Raw genomic sequence first — 21718 nt, 5'->3', positions numbered from 1 at the left:
CAGAGAATCTGGAGAAATTCATATGCACAAGGTACAAGGCCGACAGTTAATATTGGATGCTTGAGATCTACGGGCCCTCAGGCGTGACTGCATTAAAAACAGGCATGATTTTGTAATGCAAAACACTGCATGGGCTCAGAAATACTTCCTCAAACCATTGTCTGTGAACACAGTTCACTGTGCAATCCACAAATGCAAATTAAAGCTGTACCATATAAAGAAGGAGCCATATATCAACACAATACAGTAACGCCAGCGTCTTCTCTGGGCCAAAGCTCATTAAAAATGGACTAAAGCAAAATGGAAATCTGTTCTGTGGTCAGATTAATCAAATGAGAAACTCTTTTGGAAACCACAGACGCCGTGTCCTGCGGACTCAAGAGCAGAAGGACATCTAGCTTGTTATCAGCGCACAGTTCAAAAGCCTGCATCGCTGATGTTCTGTGGTTGTATTAGTGAGATGCAGGACCATATGTCTTCTATATTCTATTGTGAATTAGATATGGTTAGATGAGATTTCCAAAACATGACATTCTTTTCTTTGCATTTACTTACATTTTACACGCTGTCCACACTTTTGGGCAATTAGCGTAGTATTTATGAACAAATGGAGCAACTTCTAAAAATATCATAAACCTACTTTTCTGTATTTCACGTGAACAAAATCACGAAAAAAAAACTTTTATGCAACAAAAACGTTTAATAGTTTACAATTTCTGGTAGCTGAAAAGGCAATATTTCATCACCATTTACAAACTTCATAAATTCAACTGTAATATTAAAAAAAACATGAGACATAATACAAGTATAATGCACATTAGAGCAGCAGTAATAGATTCTTTAGCAAAGATAAGGGCTGTATATCATTTGCTGTATGAGGCAGCTGAATGTCTAGACCTACATTCGGTGGAAGGTAATCGCCATCTTCTGTCTGACATCACCATTAGTGTCAAATGTTGATTGATGGAAAGTTACCAGAAATGTAGATCTCCAAAACATGTAAAGTTATATTTTTGCCCCTCGTCTTGCAAAAAAGGCAAAATCGCTAAGTGGAGTGAAGTTACAGGAAGGGCTCATGCCTTTAAGGCAACACGTGGAGCCCATAGGGTGCTTTCATAATACAGCACTCTTTTTCCTTATTGATTCTAAAGGACAGCAAGAAATAAAGCCTTAGTGAACCTCTGTAAGAAATCAGAGGCACAACAAGTTACAGCTTGGCCCCTAGGAAACTATAAACACCCTACTATAGAGCAATACAACACTGATCCACATTACATGTATGCAGAGGCGTAACTTGAAGCTCCCGGGCCCCAATGCAAAACTTGTAAAAGGGCCCCCAACTATAATGCTTTACTCATAGTACTGGGTTCCCTATATGGAGAAGAGAGACCTTATGGGCCCCCTAAGACTCCTGGGCCCGGGTGCAACTGCATCCCCTATAGTTACACCCCTGCATGTATGACTATAGGTGTGCATGAGGCCTTACTTGGAGTGATTGCTACAACACAGATTGCTACATACAACTAATAAATAGTTCCGTTGTGGAACCAAATAGAATGTCCTTCTAGGTCACTTAGGTTTGATTTTAGAATGATAGATATTGTAGGTGGAAGAGATGGTCCAAGTGCAAATTTACAGATCCACGCAATTTCTGAATACGCTAACATTTTAATAAAAACTAGAAGAAAAAAAACATTTCTATTCATTTTTACTATAAATATATAAACTATGAAAGACTAAACACACTTTCCAAAAATGTCTATATCCACCTTATTCTTTGGAAAGGCTGCATTAAAAAAATGAGCCTGCCAATGAACATTATATGGGATATTTTACCAAAAAGTAAAAAAACAATCCCCAACCACGGGCTGATACACAAGATACAGTCAATAATTCAGTACAGTAGGTACAGTTTCCAGACCAGAACAGTGTTCGGTTGATGCAGCGAGTCCAGTCTGGCCACTACGCCAGCGGTAGCTAAACTCTAAGGCACTGATGCATTTCTTGCTCAGCAAGCATGGAGACCACTCAGGGTTTCCATTTTAGAATGAAATCTAGTATATCATAAATAACCCTAAATCAGTGAGTGACTTGGGAATTTACTAGGGCATAATAGGCGCCTTGTTTTGCCAGCAGCTGAGGATGAGTTCCTTGCTCAATGACCCGTCCATTGTGAATTACTGCTATGATGTCGGCATTTTGTACTGTGGTGAGCCTATGAGCAATCACTACACAAGTCCTTCCTTGTCTGGCGTCGTCCAAAGCCTTCTGGACAACCTAGGGGGAAAAAATAAATGGTTAAAACCATTTTAATCTGCTGCAAGAAGGTAAAAGGAGCTTAAAGTTTATGTGCAATTTCAAATGGCTTTTCAGAAAACACTGAAATAATGCACACGTAATAGCACTATTTCTCATCATAAGAACCCTTGTATTCTGCATATATTACCAGTTTTCCTTTATGCAGAATCTCTGTCAGTCGTCCCTGATCTGAGCTCTAGAGTGGGTAGAGACTAGCAGTTATGTCTCCCATACACAACACACAAAAGCAGAGATCCTGCATCCCTATCTCTTTGCAGCGCACTCTCAGAAACTACACCAGCAGCATGGTGGACATTATACAGCAGTACAGCTGTGAATCCAGCATTGGGACGAGACTATAAAACACTCACTAGCCACCAGCAGCATGGTGGACATTATACAGCAGTACAGCTGTGAATCCAGCACTGAGACGAGACTGTAAAACACTCACTAGCAAGCAGCAGTATCTCCTCCTCATCCTCACTTCTTAGACGTCTATGTGCTGTATATTTAACCCAATATCGCAGTGAGTTGATCCATGTTGCCTTTCCAAAGATAGATCTTAGTAGTGAATTGCGAGTGAATGTGCAGGAGAAAGAGGCATTTTTTCCTTACAAAGTTTCGTATATTCACTCCTGCAATTGGTTTATGCAAAGTCTGTAGAAAGGATAGTGCCTCTACGATCTACATGGACAACCAGTTATGCATTTCAAACCATCAGGTAGTTAGGCCCTAATCACACTGCCATATTTTGCCTCTGTTTTACATACGGAATACAGAAGTGTTTCCTGGCCTGACCACAGGTCTCCTAATCCAAGGATCGTAGAACCATATGATGCTTGGAGTTTGGGTCAATAGACCCACAATCAGGCCAGGGACACACTTCTGTATTCCATAGAAAAAACAGAGGCAAAATATGGCAGTATGATTAGCCCCTTAGTCATAACAATGATAGGTCATAGCTGTAGATTGCATAGATATTGGACCTGATGCTAGTTTGAAATGTATAAGTAGTGGTCCGAATAGATCTCATGTAAAATAAAAACAAAAAGTATAAAATTTTACAAGGTATCCCAAATGCTGGAATTTTGTTCTGAATAGTATAGCGAGCATCTGGTCATCTGATTGGATAAAGAGTAATTCCAGATAAATTGGATGGTACGACTAAAACTAATATGTTAAAAGTGGGAAAGCTAGTAAGCGAGGCAACTAGTAGAATGAACTTTCCCAACTAAGTCCCTCATTGCCACATTTCCCATTATAATTTTGAAATCTGCCAACTAAAACTACCTTTTAGGCCATTCCTACTATTACATGGCAACATGGTTCCATCACTTGACAGTAAGACTAGCACAGCATGCAACAGAACCTTTATGGAACGGACTCCATTATCAGACAACGATATCCATCGGTTGCCCTTTGGTTCTGTTGTAGGACAGATCAGCACTATATTACCGCCTCTGTTCTGTTCGGAAGCCAAAGCACAGATGTGAACTTAGCTACTCAACTATGCGTAGATGTCAAGTCAATTTCATCATGAGTTTTAACATACGTAAATCTCAGTCTCTGGAAATTTCATTTGAATGTATTATGAGTATAGCAATGAACAAGTGGCATCAACAAGTGACAAGGCATATAATATTGATACTGGATATCAAGTGCTGCTATCAATCTAATACGCAGAATGAAATTAGAACCGTGTTGATGTTTATGTCAGTCGGTTAATTGTGGCAAGCAGGAATTTACCTTTTCGCTTTCTGTATCAAGCGCAGATGTTGCTTCATCCAGTAACAGAACTTTTGGTTTTCGAATTAATGCTCGAGCGATAGCAATTCTCTGCTTTTGTCCCCCGGAAAGCTGGGCTCCTTTATCTCCCACCCGTGTGTTATATTTCTAGGAGGGAGAATAAGGACACAGTCACTACATTTGCAATGCAAATTAACTTTCTTACATTCATATTTTTAATTATTTGTATTTCATTTTGTGCTGCGGGCACCATGCTGCGGTTCTACTTTTGGGCTCATACAGGTGATTAGACAAGTCTGCATGTGGGTGAATAGACATAAAAAAGGAGCCTTGTATAAAAATAAGAACAGATGTGTTTTCTTTAGCAAGTTACAGAAATGAAAGAAACCATCTGCCTGTTCTTTTCTATCTACTACTAGTATATTTTTGTAGTCTTTTTTAGTTTTTGTGTCTTTATTTTTTAACTTTATACGGACAGAACGCTGCTTTTTCTTGTCCAATAAGTACTAATTAGTAAAGACAGCATTGATGCTGGATTACCAAAAGGATATACATAGGGCAAAGCAGGTTTTTTTGCATGACTGTGTTAAGGCGAAAAGTTCCAAGTAGAGATGAGCGAACCTACTCGTTTCGAGTAATTACTCAATCGAGCACCGCAATTTTCGAGTACTTCTGTACTCGGGTGAAAAGATGCGCATGGAGGCATGGCGGAGCGGGGGGTAGCAGGGAGCCCTCTCTCTCTCCCTCTCCCCCCCCCCCCACTCACCAGCGGCACCCCCCGAATCTTTTCGCCCGAGTACGGAAGTACTCGAAAATCGCGGCGCTCGGGCGAAAAAGGGGCGTGGCCGAGTAGGTTCGCTCATCTCTAGTTCCAGGCAATGGATACGTATGTATGTTTGTTGCAGAATGATACACAGGGCCACATACACTCATTAGTGTCCTTGGAAATATGTGTAAAATAAAAGCTACACTGTACCACACCTAAACAATACCGCCACAAACAATGCAGCATAATGTAATCCTCTCAACCTGTTAAAGGTCCACTTCCTCCGGGGTGCCTTATGAAACAATGTTAATAGCAATAAGCACAGGCCAAGTGTTTTCCCGGGCCTCAAGGTTGTTCTTATGATGCAGAGGCGGAAGTGAGGTTTAAGCTTTTTTTTTTACTTCCCTGTATTTATTAGTTTATCCCCAATTCTCTTTACTAATAATCTATTGGAATGTTGATGTGCATTGTTGGATTTTCTCAGCTTTCTTGAAGTACCATAAAAACATATCAAATGGTCATACATCCGATAGACATTGGTGAACATCTACTACGGCTAGCTTTGGTTTGAACAAGTTCATCAGATAAATATTAAGTTTGTGCTTACATCAGGCAAGTTCTCTATGAAAGTGTGAATATTTGCAGCTTTTGCAGCTTCAACAACTTCATCATGATCCACTTCTCTGTCAAGAACTCCATACTGAATGTTTTCTTCTATGCTGCAGTCAAACAGCATAGGCTCCTGAGATACAATTCCCATTTGGGACCTCAGCCATTTCAGATTCAGATTCTTTGTGTTTTTTCCATCTGCAAACTGTAATTGGAGTAACAGAATGGTTATTAAAAGAAACTAGTGCTAATCAAAATTCAGTTTAACATACTAGATACATTGTATCCAATTCTTTGACTTTTTCATGCAGAGTAATTTTAGGCTGGCTTGATATCTGCGTTGGAATCTCCGGTCGGAAGTTCCGTCACAGATGTGACATAAAGTGCAGTGCTGTCTCTTTCAGTAAAATGACAGGCAGTTGAGTGCAAACCAAATGGACCCCATAATAGTCAATGGAGTCTGTAAGGTGCTGTTTCATTCCATCATAAGACGGACACATTTGGTCAAGGGATTCCCCTTTCCTGCTCCCCGAATGGAGCAGGAAGATAGAATCCCCGCCGCAGATGTGAAAGCAGCACACTGCACCATTCTTACTGTTATCTGGTACAGATTGTGACTGTTAAGCTCACTAAAATCCATATGAAAGAATACATGTGTAGCTTTAGCAGTGATTCAGTAACAAGATCTACAATTAAAGGCCCATTTACACGCATGCTCAAAATTCTTTCAAACGATGGCATATGAGCAATAATCGTTGCGTGTAAACGCAACCATTGTTCACTCTTCAGCTGAACGATGATTTTAAGGTGAGCTTAAAATCCATCTTTCAGCTGGAGAGAGATAACAGGGACCACAAGCTGTGTTCTACACAGGAGTCAAAGATTACATTGTATTCAGCCGACAGCCTGTGCAAGAACAATGGAGCTGTGTGCAGAGCTCAGACCACATGCTGTGCTCTGCAAACAGCTACTAGAGGCCCTTTTACATGCAAATGGAGTTTATATACTTTATGTTAATGGCATTAAGACTTTATTTAAAGTCTCCATTAACACTTTATGCAAAATGATCGCCAAAACTGTCGATCCTGCAATCATTTGAATGATTGTCTTTGCATGTAAATGGGTCTTAAGATGCTGCTAGCTTTGAAGGCAATCCCTTTCTATAGCCAATATAAGAAATCTCCCACTCCGACCACCTCTATGAGTTAAAAGCTACTAAGAAAAAGTGGTGTCCCCTTTAGGAGACTGAACTACATGGGTAATCATTCATTTGCATGGTCGGCATGTATAACATTTCTCCTGCAGTTGCAAAATTAAAAAGGGGGTAGTCATGGCAAGATGTTCCTTTTAAGTGATATGGTTTTGTTAGGTTGCATCATCCATTGCACAAATTACCTACATATCGCCTAATTGATATATACTAATCTCCATGAGCAGTGCTTTTTTCCTTACCAAATGCATTCGGTTGGTTTCCAACATAATAAAAGCATAAACCATTGTAAATATACTAAGTAGATTAGCAAAGCAATAAATATAAAAGGGGACCATGTTAACTGAACGAGCCACTAAGTAAAGTATTTAATTTTATAGAGCCTATTACAATTTACTGATAAAATACAAATGTCTGATTAATGTGCAAATCCATACAACTAGGAAATGGCAATTACAGTCATTTTGTAAATTTTCAAAGCCCATTTTAAAATTTGATGAGACTATTCAAGCAGTAATAAAATCGGATGAAAAAAAATTGTGAAATAGCATTTTTTTCCCCATCACTGTAATTAAGGATTTGCACATTAACATACCTATCAGTAAATTAGGCACCAGGCATATTAGGTAGAATCATCTTCTGGATGAGCTTTCTGCACCTTGTGATCAGTATTTAAATGTTTACTTATTTAGCATCTATGACAATGCGGCAGCCATTTACACCTGAGATCTTGACTCATTTAGGTAAACAGATAGATCATTAGGACTACAAAATCCACAGTTTAGATTTTTGGACTCACACTGAATCCCATTAAAACGGTATCTGCCAAATACAATACTGAACACAAACCACATAAAAGTAGGATTTGCATATGAAAATTAATCAGAACTGGACTAAATAGTGGAATTAGCCTTTCGTTTTTTAGCAATGGGGGTCATGTCTCTACATCTTGCTCTATATAATTAGAGGCTAATTATGAACTGGATTTGCTTGGCCAAAATAAAGCCACATACTTATTAAATGCATATTGCAAACTTTTTTCTAACTTTAGAACATTGTGTGGGTGAGAAACAGATCAGCAGACGAAAATAACATGCCATTTTCCAAATGCCTGCAGGGAGCTCCTAAAGCGATAGTAAAATGGCAACTGTCCCATAGGAAATACTCTCTATGAGAGCTAGATAGATTGGTGCGAAGGAACCATTACAGTAAATTGTCACTTTTGCATATATATCTTACCACTGTGCCTTCGACTGGATCATAAAACCTCTCCAGTAACTGAACAGAAGTACTTTTTCCACATCCGCTGCTGCCAACCAAGGCAAGCGTTTGTCCCTTAGAAACTTTTACACTGAGCCCCTGGAGAACTTGGACTTTTGGTCTTGTTGGATACACAAATTTGATATCTTGAAATTCAAGGTTTCCTTCAAATGTATTCTGTGAGACAAACAGAAATAGTTCACCATTACTGGTAACATAATTCATATAACTAAACAATCTAATACAACACAATGCATAGGTCCATCAAGTATAATTGTATTAATTAAAAAGGAAATCCAAGCCATTCAACCTCTACTAATCCGATATTTATCATGTATAATAGCCATAAAATATCAATGTCTATAAAAGAAAAACCCTTTAAGGCCTCTTCCACATGGGGAGCTAGGCATGCGAAAATCATGCCCGTGGGCTGCATTCCCACGAACGTATATCGGCTCGGTTTTCACGCCGAGCTGATATACGTCGTCCTCATGTGCAGGGGGGGGGGGGGGGGAGGATGGAATAGCCAGGAGCAGGAACTGAGCTCCCGCCCCTTCTTTGCCTCCTCTCCGCCCCTCTGCACTATTTGCAATGAAAGGAGGCGGGATGGGGGTGGGGCTAAGTTCGAAGAATTAGCCCCGCCCCTGTTCCGCCTCTCCCCATTGCAAATAGTGCAGAGGGGCGGAGAGGAGGCAGAGAGGGGGCGGGAGCTCAGGTCCTGCTCCTGGCTCTTCCATCCCCCCCCCCCCTGCACATGAGGATGACTTATATCGGCTCGTCGTGAAAACCGAGCCAATATACGTTTGTGGGAATGCAGCCGTAAAAAAACACTCAACTGTTAGAACCAATGATTTCCTATGGAATTTCTTCATCTGAACGCTCCCATAGGAAACCATTTGTTCTAATAGCCGCATCAAAGTCCGTGATTTTTTTGCGCCTAGCTCCCCGTGTGAAAGAGGCCTAAGAAACATTCAGCTGGTAGGAAAATGGGGTATTAATCCACAAGTTCTGGCAATTTATTCAAGAAGCACAACAATCATTGAAAAATTTGTCTCTCCTGATTGTGACCTTCTAGGTTAAAAATCCTGGCATTCATGGTTACATTATCAGGAAAGCAGCCCAGCCCATTATGCAATAAACTATTAACCTTTGTCATGCATTAATTACAGCATATACATGATGACCAAGATCAGTTTTCACCGAAAGTTTAAAAAAAACATATTTGTCATATTTATTGTTTCAATCTGTATATGGGCACCATAACTCTTCCTTAAAAATCCTGGGAAGACTTCAGTATGCATTTCCCAAAGTCTTTGCAAAAAAGCCTTGGCTTTGTACTCAGCAACAGAGCTACATAAAGACACTCTCAGGGTTTAAAATGTGTTTGGAGAAGCCACAGTATTGGATGTAAGAGGTAATTTAAGTTAACAAATTGATTTAAATGGTGTTGTTGCAAGTAAATCTTGTTGCTGATGAGAAATCTGACCTTGCTAATGAGATAGCAATCAAGCCTTTAAAGAGTAGCTGTCACTACTTCTGATATGTCTGTTTTAGTAACTTCTCCCATTCTCCTCTAAGGACATGTTCACACCACATCTTTAATGTACATTTAGCATATACAATAAAATGTACATGGAAAAAAAACATACAAAATATATGCAATTTTTAAGCATGTACTTTTTAAGCATATACATTAAAGACACGAGGAACGGTTAAAGGATCTAGAAATGTTTAGCTTGCAAAGAAGGCTGAGGGGAGACTTAATAGCTGTCTACAAATATCCGAAGGGCCATCACAGTGCAGAGGGATCAGCCCTATTCTCATTTGTACAAGGAAAGACTAGAAGCAATGGGATGAAACTGAAAGGGAGGAGACACAGATTAGATATTAGAAAAAACTTTCTGACAGTGAGGGTGATCAATGAGTGGAACAGGTGACCACAAAAAATAGTGTGCTGTGCTTTTCTATCCCACAAGAAAACATATAAAAACATAAAGGAGGTAAAAGGTAGTCAAAAGTATGCATTTTTGAATTACGCAAGACTATAGTCTATAGGTACGTTAAGCAATTCCTTTTTTTTTTACTTTTTGTATTAAAACATTATACGCTCAATGGAAGGCTAAAATTTGTTGTGAACATTCCCTATGCAATTCTGGAGCATCTCCTCTTAGAACTCTATGGTGTGCTGTTCTTTTGTTATTCCTCATGAATATGTATGAATAAATTGACAACTGGGTGTTACCCTTGCTTAAGTCAAAGGGGTGTGTCCTTACAATGATACTGTCAGCACTGATTGGACAGTGTCAGAGTGTTGGGATACACCCAAATCATAATACCCAGTAGAAAAGGTTTTTAAAAGGTGAACAGCACGTAAAATGATGCTCCAGAATTGTTATCTCATGGAAAATTCAATTATTACTATAGATATGCCAGAAGAGTTGATGGGTCCTCTAATATATAGACAAGGGGGCAGGAAGTAATAAATTAAATTATATGTTTAATAATCCTAACTATTTGCTTAAGAAGCAATTCTTTCATAAAAACAAAAACAAAACATTTTTAATATCATACCGGTTTATCACCATCTTCACTATAACTATCAATTGCCGGTTTCCTTTCCAGGAGCTTCATAATACGCTGGGCTGATACCCTGGCTTTTCCAAAGTCAGGAGCGAGAGATGTGGATTGCCCAACATTCATAGCCGCAAATATAATTGCAGAGAATACACTGTAATAAGACAACAAAAATAATGAGCTCTCCAATGCAAAAATAATAGTTACTAAGTAATTATTTTGCCAGTAGAAAGGCTGCATGTTGTGCAGAAGTACAGTATGATAAAGCATGCGAGTCTAGACTGTAAACACTATCAGTGGCAGTGTATTCAAATCGTAAGTGACTTCTGATCTAATGCTGCATTGTGCTCACTTCACTGCGAAGTCTACAACAAAATAAACCAATTAAATGAAATTAGGCAGAAGTACCACACAGAATATGAAGATGAATAGCAATAATGGAGCAAGTTTCTATTAGATCAAATGAAATGAAATGTTCAAAGAGATGCAGTGTATTACAGTACATTCTGTTCGTGCGTGTCCCTGCGACTAGGTCGCTTGCATAAGTGCACATACTATAGACGGAGCACTAGAAGAAAAGGGCGAGCACTAAAAAGAGCGAGAAAAAAAGGGCGAGCACTAAAAAGAGCGAGAAAAAAAGGGCGAGCACTAAAAAGAGCAAGAAAGAAAAGGGCAAGCGCTAAAAAGAGCAAGAAAGAAAAGGGCGAGCGCTAAAAAGAGCAAGAAAGAAGAGGGCGAGCGCTAAAAAGAGCAAGAAAGAAAAGGGCAAGCGCCAAAAAGAGCAAGAAAGAAAAGGGCAAGCGCCAAAAAGAGCAAGGAAGAAAAGGGCAAGCGCTAATCAGAGCAAGAACGAAAAGGGCAAGCGCTAAAAAGAGCAAGAAAGAAAAGGGAAAGCGCTAAAAAGAGCAAGAAAGAAAAGGGCGAGCGCTAAAAAGAGCAAGAAGGAAAAGGGTGAGTGCTAAAAAGAACAAGAAAGAAAAGGGCAAGCACAAAAAAGAGCAAGAAAGAAAAGGACGAGCGCTAAAAAGAGCAAGACACAAAAGGGCAAGCGCTAAAAAGAGGAAGAAAGAAAAGGGTGAGTGCTAAAAAGAACAAGAAAGAAAAGGGCAAGCGCTAAAAAGAGGAAGAAAGAAAAGGGCGAGTGCTAAAAAAGAACAAGAAAGAAAAGGGCAAGTGCTAAAAAGAGCGAGAAAGAAAAGGGCGAGCGCAAAAAAAAGCCAGAAAGAAAAGGGTGAGCTCTAAAAAGAGCAAAAAAAGAAAAGGGCAAGCGCTAAAAAGAGCAAGAAAGAAAAGGGCGAGCGCTAAAAAGAGCAAGAAAGAAAAGGGCGAGTGCTAAAAAGAACAAGAAAGAAAAGGGCGAGTGCTGAAAAGAGGAAGAAAGAAAAGGGCGAGCGCTAAAAAGAGCAAGAAAAAAAAAAGGGCAAGTGCTAAAAAGAACAAGAAAGAAAAGGGCGAGCGCAAAAAAAAGCCAGAAAGAAAAGGGCGAGCTCTAAAAAGAGCAAAAAAGAAAAGGGCAAGCGCTAAAAAGACCAAGAAAGAAAAGGGCGAGCGCTAAAAAGAGCAAGAAAGAAAAGGGCGAGCGCTAAAAAGAGCAAGAAAGAAAAGGGCGAGTGCTAAAAAGAACAAGAAAGAAAAGGGCGAGTGCTGAAAAGAGGAAGAAAGAAAAGGGCGAGCGCTAAAAAGCAAGAAAACTTGAAAGGGCGAGAGCGAGAGCAAATTCACACTGGGGATTTTCACATGCGAGTTCTGTCCGATTACATTGTAGATGGAACTTGCATGTAAAAAAGGAACATATGTAAATCCAGTCTTTTTATTCACATCAGTGATTTTTCTCTCAGGCTGATGGTCCAAGATAGAAAAATCGCGGACAAATAAAAATCGCATCACACTGCCGGCGATTTTCACGCGAGTGAAATGCTTTGTTTTTATTTTTCCTTTTGAAACAGGTGATTTTCTCGCATGTACTGTGATGCAATGCGTTTATTTCACAAACCGCATCGTAATCCCAGGTTAACAGGCACGGTATCGGTCCAAATTTCTCACTTGCTAGCCTGCAATTGTGATGCATTCTGTGAGAAAAACACCCTGCTGCACGTGTTCTGGGGCGCGTTTCTCAGACAGAAATCACGCTCACTTGTGTGAATACACCCTGAGACAGAGTACATTCGGTTCACATATGTCCCTGCAACTGGGTCCCCATGCATAGGAGCACGTGTGTGTATACACTATGCAGAGGGAGCATGTGCGAGAGACAGGAGGGGAGAGAGAAAGAGAGAAATATTAAAGGAGATTCCGTAGAATAAACTGATACTTTAATACACAGTATACAGATGCTGCAAATACAGAATTTGCTATTTAATGGGGTTAGCCAGGATAAGAAAAAAAATTCTCTTTTCATTCAAAAACAGCACCATTCTACTATGGACCGTTCCTAGTACTACATCTGATTTCCATAGGCTGCAATACTAGAGACCACCTTTGGACAAGGGTGTTGCAATTTTCTGGGGGGGGGGGGGGGGGGGGGTAAGGGGGAAGATGAACCTTTTTTCTTATCCCGGAAACCACCTTTTTAACTCTCAGTTGGTATGCTTGAAACATAACTTTTTGAAAGAAAGATAAAACCACATTCTTAGACCTCTTTGAGTTCAGTACTTACATGAACACATTTTCAAATTGCGTGTAGCAATGTGCAATCAGCCAGGCTCCGAAGCGGAATACAGCTGCATTCACAAAGTAGTTTATTGACTGGGAAAGTGCGTAAGTAAAGCCATACAGTGGAGCTTTAGCCAATGAGTCCCTAATGCAAAATGTCAAAGAGAAAAAACTTGTCAGTGGTTGGCTATGCAGTACTGTCTACAGGTTATATCCTCATGTAATCATGTTAATCCATAAGCACTAGAGATGAGCGAATATACTCGTTTCGAGTAATTACTCGATCGAGCACCGCGATTTTCGAGTACTTCCGTACTCGGGGGAAAAGATTTGGGGGGCGCCGGGGGGTGGGAGGAGGCGTGGCGGAGCGGGGGGTAGCTGCAGGGAACAGGGGGGAGCCCCCTCTCTCTCCCTCTTTCCCCCACTCCTCGCTGCAACCCCCCACTCACCCACGGCGCCCCCCAAATCTTTTCGCCCAAGTACGGCAGTACTCGAAAATCGCGGCGCTCGGGCGAAAAAGGGGCGTGGCCGAGTAGGTTCGCTCATCTCTAATAAGCACATTCATATTCAATGGAACATTGATCCTGGAGGGTGAAAGCCAACCATTGAAGTAATTCTAAACATAATACACACTGGAAGAACGCGTTCGTATAATGGCCGCAATGTCAAAAACATATGCAAGCTGCATTATACAAAGAAAGGGAAGGATTGCCGTACAACCACCACAAACACAACCTTAACGCAAAGTTGGATAGCCAACAGACCAGGGATTCCCAAACTTCAGTCTTTACAACCCCAACATGTCAAGTTTTCAGCATTTCCATAGTATTGCACAGACAATGCAATCGTTGTCAGTGCTCAGACATTGCCACAGGTGTTCTCTCTATGGGATATCCACAAATCATGACCTGTTGGGGGGTTGTTAAGACTGGAATTTGGGAAATACTGAAATAGACCTAAAAAGTTTGAATGAGTAGTCATCTCGAAGGGTGGTCTTCAAAAGAAGAGTCCAATATACCATACATACAATATAGGGGGAAATTTTAAAATCCAGTCTACATCTTCTCACAGAAGTGTCCAATCTAGTCAATTTTAAAATTCCCCTCAGAGAAATCTGGTCTACATCATGTAGGACTTCTCAAAAAATGCTCTTTTGCAGTTATTTCACTGTATTTTATGCAATTGCAAATGGAGTTGTAGGTTCCCCATTTTTCTAACCAATGCTGCTACTTACTTGTAGGGGCCGCTTAAACTTTCATTGTATTTATTATAAAATGCCTCTTCTCTTGTCAGGGAAACAACCGTTCTTATATTTTCAACTGCCTCAGTGGAAATCTGCAGGAAAAATATAATTATACTTTACACATACAGACGAATCTATTATCATTACGACCAAAATATATTCTACGACTCTCTTAAAGTTCAAGAATTTCAGAATATCCTCATTTTGTTGCACTTTTGATCCCATTGTTTATAAAAAAAACTATAGAAATCCTTTACCAGCCTAAACACTTCCAATCTTTACATGGACTATCTTCTACAATTATCAACCTTTAGCAAGTTAAAGGAGTCTTGCATGTACAGAGCGGCAGTTGAGTATGTGCACTGGAATTCCACTCATTTTAATGGGACTAACCGAATTAGGAGAATTCAAGCACTGGGCTATCTCCGACAGTCCCATTGAAGTTAATGAGGAGCAGTGTGCATGTTAGACCACTGCTCCATTTATGCACTAATCTTTAGGACGCTTATTCATAGGATCGTTGCAGTCCCACCAGTTGGACCCCCATTGAATAGCTATTTATCCCCTATCTTGAGTCCTTCATTTGGTGCGATAATTCTTTTAAGCTGTGGAGCATTGTTGCTTAATGCAAGTCCTCATTGGTGATCAGTTTATTCAAGTGTAGTTTTGCTGTGTGAGGTTGGTTTGGTAGGTCATGTTCACATAACATTTGGGCCATACTGTTTCATTAAATACATACCTACCTGAACTGTATGAGCAAAATGTGAGCTTTAGTCTGACTTCCAGGTGTTCTCCCTAAGGAGCAAGCCAGGAGTGTAACTATAGGGAATGCAGAGGACACGGTTGCTCCCGGGACCAGGAGCCCTAGGGGCCCCATACGGCCACTTTTCTCCATCTAAGAAGCACAGTACTATGAATAAAGCATTATATTTGGGGGCCCTGTTACTGATTCTGCATGCGGGCCCAGCAGCTTCAAGCTACGATTCTGGAGCAAGCATATCCTTTTTGACCCACATTATAGACCTCTCATCCAGTAACCTACAGCGGACTGATGAGGGACAAAAACCCCAAAGCAGTCTGTCTGTGAATGGTGATCTTTCCCTTCCAGAGAAGACTCTGGCTTTGACTTATATTCCTAGTCAATGTTATAAGGCTTGTGAAAAGGGCTGACATGGAGTTGCAGTAATGGTACCCTATAATAGGTGGCGCTGTGAAGACATTGTTCAATCTTCTCATTTGCATATATTTTTTCCAGAAGGGCATGCATGGCCTTATAAGTCTCCTCCCTAAGGAGAGACTACACCCTTTCTGATCTACACCACCAGTCACAAGGGGTTTCACTCTTGTGAGTTGCAGCCCTAGAGGTTCCTCTGCCCCATATGGTACCACTTCTAGGAATGATGTATATGGTTAGAGGGTGTCATTAAACTTAGAAGCTTCGATTTAGGCCTCCATCACACACAATTTCTATGAGCAATAACAATGTACAGAAAGTGTTGCGCTCCTATATACATTATTCAAAGGCATTTATGCAGAATTGTGCACCTATTAAATCGGAATTTAGCAAGAACTGCTATAGTAGTTGCTCCTAAGCAACGGCTATTGGCATAGTTCATTTCTAATGTATCTTAGGGGACATTGTACGCGTTTGCTGCAGACGTTGTATGAAGGAAATATTCATTCTCACTCTTGACTCCTCTAAATCATTTACAGACTTTCTTCTGAAATAAAACAATGTTTTTATCCAAAGGACACAGCGAGTGACCACACTATTTAATGAATGCATGTACTTTTTGCAGAACACCAATTACTTATTGTTATGATTATGGATTATTCAATCCATCATTTTTGACAACAAAGTGGCTGCAAATTGGATCAGCAGGTTTAGATCCTTTGGGAGCGAGAATATCCAATCTGCGGGGAATATTTAGTAAAGTGTCTGCTGTAATTAGGCTGTCTTATACAAGGACACTAAAATGGTCTTAAAAATGTTAACGAGATGCAAGGAAATGTTTCTAAAACCTAAGACTAAACAGTTAATTAATTTTTTTTTTTTCCATTGAAGTCAATGAGGGAAAACGTCAATAAATCCATAGTAAAAGGAGATTATGCCTTTTAGAGGGTATCACTATAGATGTAATATGTGAATAGGATGAGGTATATCATCATATAATATTAGCCCCAACACTCCAACTCTTAAAGGGTGCAACGTTTGAAAATTACCCATATTGAGATTCCTCAATATATTACAGTGGGATTGCAGATGCAATTTAAAGGCAGCCTGTCATCAACTATAAGTACTTGGTGCTTACAATTTAGTAGACATGGAGTCCAGGGAGCTTCTTTTCATTTTTCCCAGTCCCACAACAAAGTCAGCATGTGCACACCAGCTTGGCTCTTTGCAGAAGACTGTGCGCGCACTCCCATAGAGTTGGATGGGATTGCATGCACAGCCTTCTGTAAAGAGTCAAGCTTGTGTGCACGTGCTGGGGGATGGCGCAGGAACTGGGGTCTGGATGAGCATGGAAAGGGGCTCCCTGGACTCCGCACCACCTAAACTGACAAGTTGCCTTGAGTTTGATCAGCAGTCCCACTGTAATATATTGAGAAATTGCAATATGGGTCATTTTCAAAAGTTGCACCCTTTATGTGATGGAGTGTTGCGGATAATATTATCTGATGATATACCTCATCCCTTTAAAAGAGGTTGTGTCAAGATTAAAAAAGTTATTATAGGATTAAGGACATCTATCTAACCAGTGGGGTCCAAACACTGGGAAGCTCAATCAATCATAAGATCTATGATCACGCGTCCTCCTGTGTGAATGGAGCAATGGCTGAGCAGGTGTACTGCTGCTCCATTCATTTCAATGGGACTACCAAAGATTGCCAAGCACTTTCTTATCCCCTGCAGTCTCAGGAAAGTGAATAGAGTGGCAGCACACATCTCCATTCTGTTGGGGACCTCAGTTCTCATGATTGGTGGGGGTTCCAGCAATCAGACCCCTGACAATTGTATAGATATTCCTTATCCTTTGGATAGGAAGCAACTTTTAGATTTTGGCACAACCCCTTTAAAACTTTAAATATAACCTTTGTTTCATAAGTAAGGGGATATTTCTACTGGTTATTTCCAGGGACTGAATTTAGTTATACACTTCTACTCCTCATCAACCGATTGGTAATAAAGTTTTATATTGCTGTAAAAAATACAAGCACATGTGCCATTACAGTATTGATTTCTCTGGTTTAGTTTAAATTAAATAGGCTTCTTCACTCTATCATTGCCAAACATCCGGTGGTTGCTTTAAATAATAAGACTGTCTATTTGAATTAAATGGATCGGTATCTCGATGTGAATCTCAAAGAGTCTCTTTTATATTCGACAGATATAATAAAGAGGGAATGTGTTACAAATGAAACTTCCCACGCATCACATACTGCTGGTTTACAAATTTGTCAAACATTTTTTAATTTCCCTAATGAAATGTAGCTTTTTGTCCTGAAAGGATATTTTATGTATCCTCATAAATTGTCGTCCTAAACTATCCAGGTGTTTGATTATTTAATTAATCTCCCAATTCTTTTTATACATAAAATAAATTGAGAGCAGAATTTGCTATTTTGAGTAATTTTCTATCACATTTTGACAATTAAACGGACTTACTCTTCCGGCTTCTTCTAATGCTTTTTGATCCTTTGATGCATGGCCAACCATCGATTTCATTCTAATAAAATTTGCACCAATCAAAAAGGGAATACAAGCCAAAATAAGCAGTGTTAGCTGCCAGCCGTGCACAAATGCAATTATGATCGCTGCCAGCAGAGTGCACACAGTCATGGTCATCAGTCCAATTCGACTACCAGTGGCCTAAAGACAAAAAAATAAAGTGATTAATATGATAAATAAAAGAGCAGTGTAAAAAAAAACAAAACTAATTGCTATTCCTTCTACTGAAGAGATTCTAATTTTATTTTAATTTTCCAAAAAGACAAAAGAAGTCAAATAAAAAATATAAAAAATTGTAAATGCACTAAACAAAAATTAGCAATGAAATAGTCATTTCCATGTCTTAACACTTTGCAATCCAATTTTGGATTCATGGTTTCCTAGGGGGCTTTCTCTTTCTGCCTTTATACAATGGCACCATCTGCTGGCGAGAGCCAGTACTGCGGCATGGAACATGCTGGAGAGGCCCCTGATAACAGAGCGGCCAGTAATATACAGTAAGAATACCCTGCCGGACATCTTCCAACATCAGAGCTGCACAGCCTTCAATCAGAATGTCTAAAGACGTCAGACAGTAGATTGGAAAGGGTTAATTTTTCCTGTATTATCTTTTCCTAATTCTGAATACATCAAAGCAGTTAATTGGACAACATGGTCTTGATTAGAGATGAGCGAGCTTACTCACTAAGGCAAACTACTCTAGCGAGTAGTGCCTTATGCGAGTACCTGCTCGTTCATCTCTAAAGATTCGGGTGCTGGCGGGGGGCGGGGAGCAGTGGGCAGGACTGGGGGGGGGGGGGGGGGGGGATCTCTCTCTCACTCTCTCCCCCCCGCTCCTCCACTGCTCACTCCCACAACTCACCGCTCTCCCCCGCCGGCCTTCGAATCTTTAGAGACGAGCGGGCAGGTACTCGCATAAGGCACTACTCGCTTGAGTAGGTTGCCTTAGTGAGTACGCTTGCTCATCTCTAGTCTTGATCCATCGAGACCAAGGCCCTTATCAGCAGATGAAGCAAGAGGTATCCATAGACAGTTGTATATTGAAGTCTTGGGTCAACATCTGTATTGCACTTTATCCATCAAGACGTAGGGCCAAAACCAGAACTCTACCAGGTAGCCGTAAACTGCTCCCTGCTCTTACCAACAAATGATATGGCACTCATAGAAGTCTATTTTGTTTTACTGTACACTCGAATGCCTCTGATTGCATATGAAGGCTCTGCCATGTGCGTGAGACTCAAGGTTATATATGAAGTGTGAATGTATTTCAGATACTCAATAAATGTTGAGAAATGGAATGAAATTGCATGTATAAACAGATCATCTACTTTGAAGATGCTTAGTCCATATTTAGTCTAAGATGAAGTGTATAATTTATACATACTCCTTTCACTTGAGATGCGTCTGTTGCAAGTCTGGTAAGCAAAACGCCAACGGCATTTGCATGATCATCAAAGAACCCAATTTCCTGTTAAGAAAAACATGCATTAAGTACAAAATGAATATCAATCATGTTTCCTCTGTCTTTTCTATGTCCTAAAAAATAGTTTCCTTGACCTTTGAGACATTTATTATAATGTGCCCCACAAGAGGTTTTTAAGCGAGCAGAATGGTTTATTTGCTCTAAATCCCACTGTATATGCCGGCCGGCTAAATTGCTTTTACTATGCAAGTAATTAATAAGGTTTGAGAGTCTCAGGTAATTAAATATCAACTAAAACAAACAGGAATTGCAAGGCTATATCTGGAATAAATGTGTAGATAAGTGATAAAGGTTAGCCATAAAAAGCTAAACCAGAAAAACAAACACTTTACATCTGAATGCACTAAATAGTTAGGGCCCTTTTACACGCAGCCATAAATTGTTCAGATTCTCGGTGGATCATGGTAAGCCGAACAGTAATCGTTAAGCGTTAATGCCAGCTGCGACTGAACGGGGAATGATAATTTGATAAAAATCAAATGACGATTAGCCTATGAATGACTGCATGCTTCCTGTGATCCCCAGTCCAATCCACCTCCATTATATGAGCAATTATCACAGGGACAACTGTTGGGTGCTGAGGCGCCCAACAATTATCCTGTATAAAAAGGACCTTTATTATCTAACTGTACCCAGGACTGTGACTGTAACAAGGGGGCACCCTCTGTCTAAAGAAAGAAGGTTTCTATACTGACATAGAAGGGGGTTCTTTACTGTAAGAGCAATGAGACTATGGAACTCTCTGCCTGAGGACATGGTGATCGCAAATTCGGTAGAGGAGTACAAGAGGGGCATGGATGCCTTTTTTGAGCAATACAATATTACAGATTATAGTCACTAATTAATTCAGAAGGTTCGGTCATCCATGGATTGGAGTCCGGAACGAATTTGCCCTTAAATAGGGAAAATTGGCTTCTGCCTCATTGGGATCTCTTTTGCTTTCCTCTGGCTCAACATTGGAAGGTAAAATACGGTGAACTGGGTGGACATCTGTCTTTTTTCGGCTTAACATACTACGTTACTATGTTTAGCACATGACCACAGCTGATGGTCAATTTACTCATTTCCATTTGTACTACGTTTTACACGATTTAAAAGAGTTTATTTGAATCATGTTCAAGTAACTAATGAATACAGGGGCCACAATCCACAAAACTGGCTGTATACATGTTCCATAGAGTGGAGGCAGTATGTACATGTCGGTGGATATAATTATTAAATAAATAGGATTTTGTTACATACAATTATTAATAAGCCATTAAACTGATATTTTAATATTTTCATAATGTATTCCATTTATCCTTTCAAAGGCCTTCAATTATGCATAAAGCTACTTACTGGAGGCATGCTAATGTACCCTGTTTCCCTGAAAATAAGACATACCCTGAAAATAAGACATAGCATGATTTTCCAGAATTTTTGAGGATGCAAAATGATTTTTCAGGCTTTTTGAGGATGCTTGAAATATAAGCCCTACTCTAAAATTAAACCCTGCTAACAGTTAATTTAAAAAAGTCAATTTAAATAGTGTCTAGGCAGCTATACATGTAAAAAAGGTAAACCTTTTTGAACAAAAATTAATATAAGACACTGTCTTATTTTCGGGGAAACACGGTATTTGTCACCAACTGACATTTACTGTATCTGACTGCTGTTAGATTGTACACATCTAATTAAGCCATGCACTTTGTAAGATATTTCTGGCCACTATTTCTTACTTTTACAATGTTTTACACCAGCCAAGCTGTTCATTTTGGCGCACTGTTTTTTTTTTTTTGTTTGTTTGTTCAATCTGACGCCTGAATGGCCAGAAAAAAAACTTTTAAGGCTCTTTTAGACAGAACACTTATCATTCAAAGAGTGAAAGTAAATGATCATTCAGTCTAAATGCACACCAACGACCGAATGTCAAAAAATAATCATTCATTTTGCCGTTGTCCATTTTCTGCAAAAATCCTCGTTGGCTCGTTCACAAATCGTTCGCTTTAAATGCCGGTCATTCAGTTATTCTTATTAAATAATACAGCGAACTGTGAATGACTGAATGATTAATCTGCCTGTATAAACAGACTACCAGAGCGAACTCTGATGTTATTCGCTCATTTAAATGATACTCGCTTGGTGTAAAAGGACCCTTAGGCCTCATG

General features: G+C 39.8%; 1 protein-coding gene across 2 annotated transcripts in view; it reads right to left on the bottom strand.

Moving 5' to 3' along the window:
• Positions 1-680: 680 nt before the first annotated feature.
• LOC136626006 (ATP-dependent translocase ABCB1-like) overlaps positions 681-21718 on the bottom strand; it is a 55939-nt gene continuing 34901 nt past the window's right edge. For both annotated transcript variants that reach the window (XM_066600691.1, XM_066600692.1), the window contains exons 21-29: positions 19473-19556; positions 18026-18229; positions 14350-14450; positions 13120-13260; positions 10461-10617; positions 7869-8066; positions 5418-5624; positions 4045-4191; positions 681-2277 (exon numbers count right to left, since the gene is read on the bottom strand). In XM_066600691.1, coding sequence (XP_066456788.1) covers positions 2080-2277; positions 4045-4191; positions 5418-5624; positions 7869-8066; positions 10461-10617; positions 13120-13260; positions 14350-14450; positions 18026-18229; positions 19473-19556 — 1437 coding nt within the window. In that variant the 3' untranslated portion in view covers positions 681-2079. The remainder of the gene's footprint in view (positions 2278-4044; positions 4192-5417; positions 5625-7868; positions 8067-10460; positions 10618-13119; positions 13261-14349; positions 14451-18025; positions 18230-19472; positions 19557-21718) is intronic.

The sequence above is a fragment of the Eleutherodactylus coqui genome, chromosome 4 (assembly GCF_035609145.1).
Source record: "Eleutherodactylus coqui strain aEleCoq1 chromosome 4, aEleCoq1.hap1, whole genome shotgun sequence".
NCBI classification, from domain to species: Eukaryota; Metazoa; Chordata; class Amphibia; order Anura; family Eleutherodactylidae; genus Eleutherodactylus; species Eleutherodactylus coqui.
Note: the sequence above shows the minus strand (reverse complement) of the source record. Positions and strands in the feature narration are given on the sequence as shown.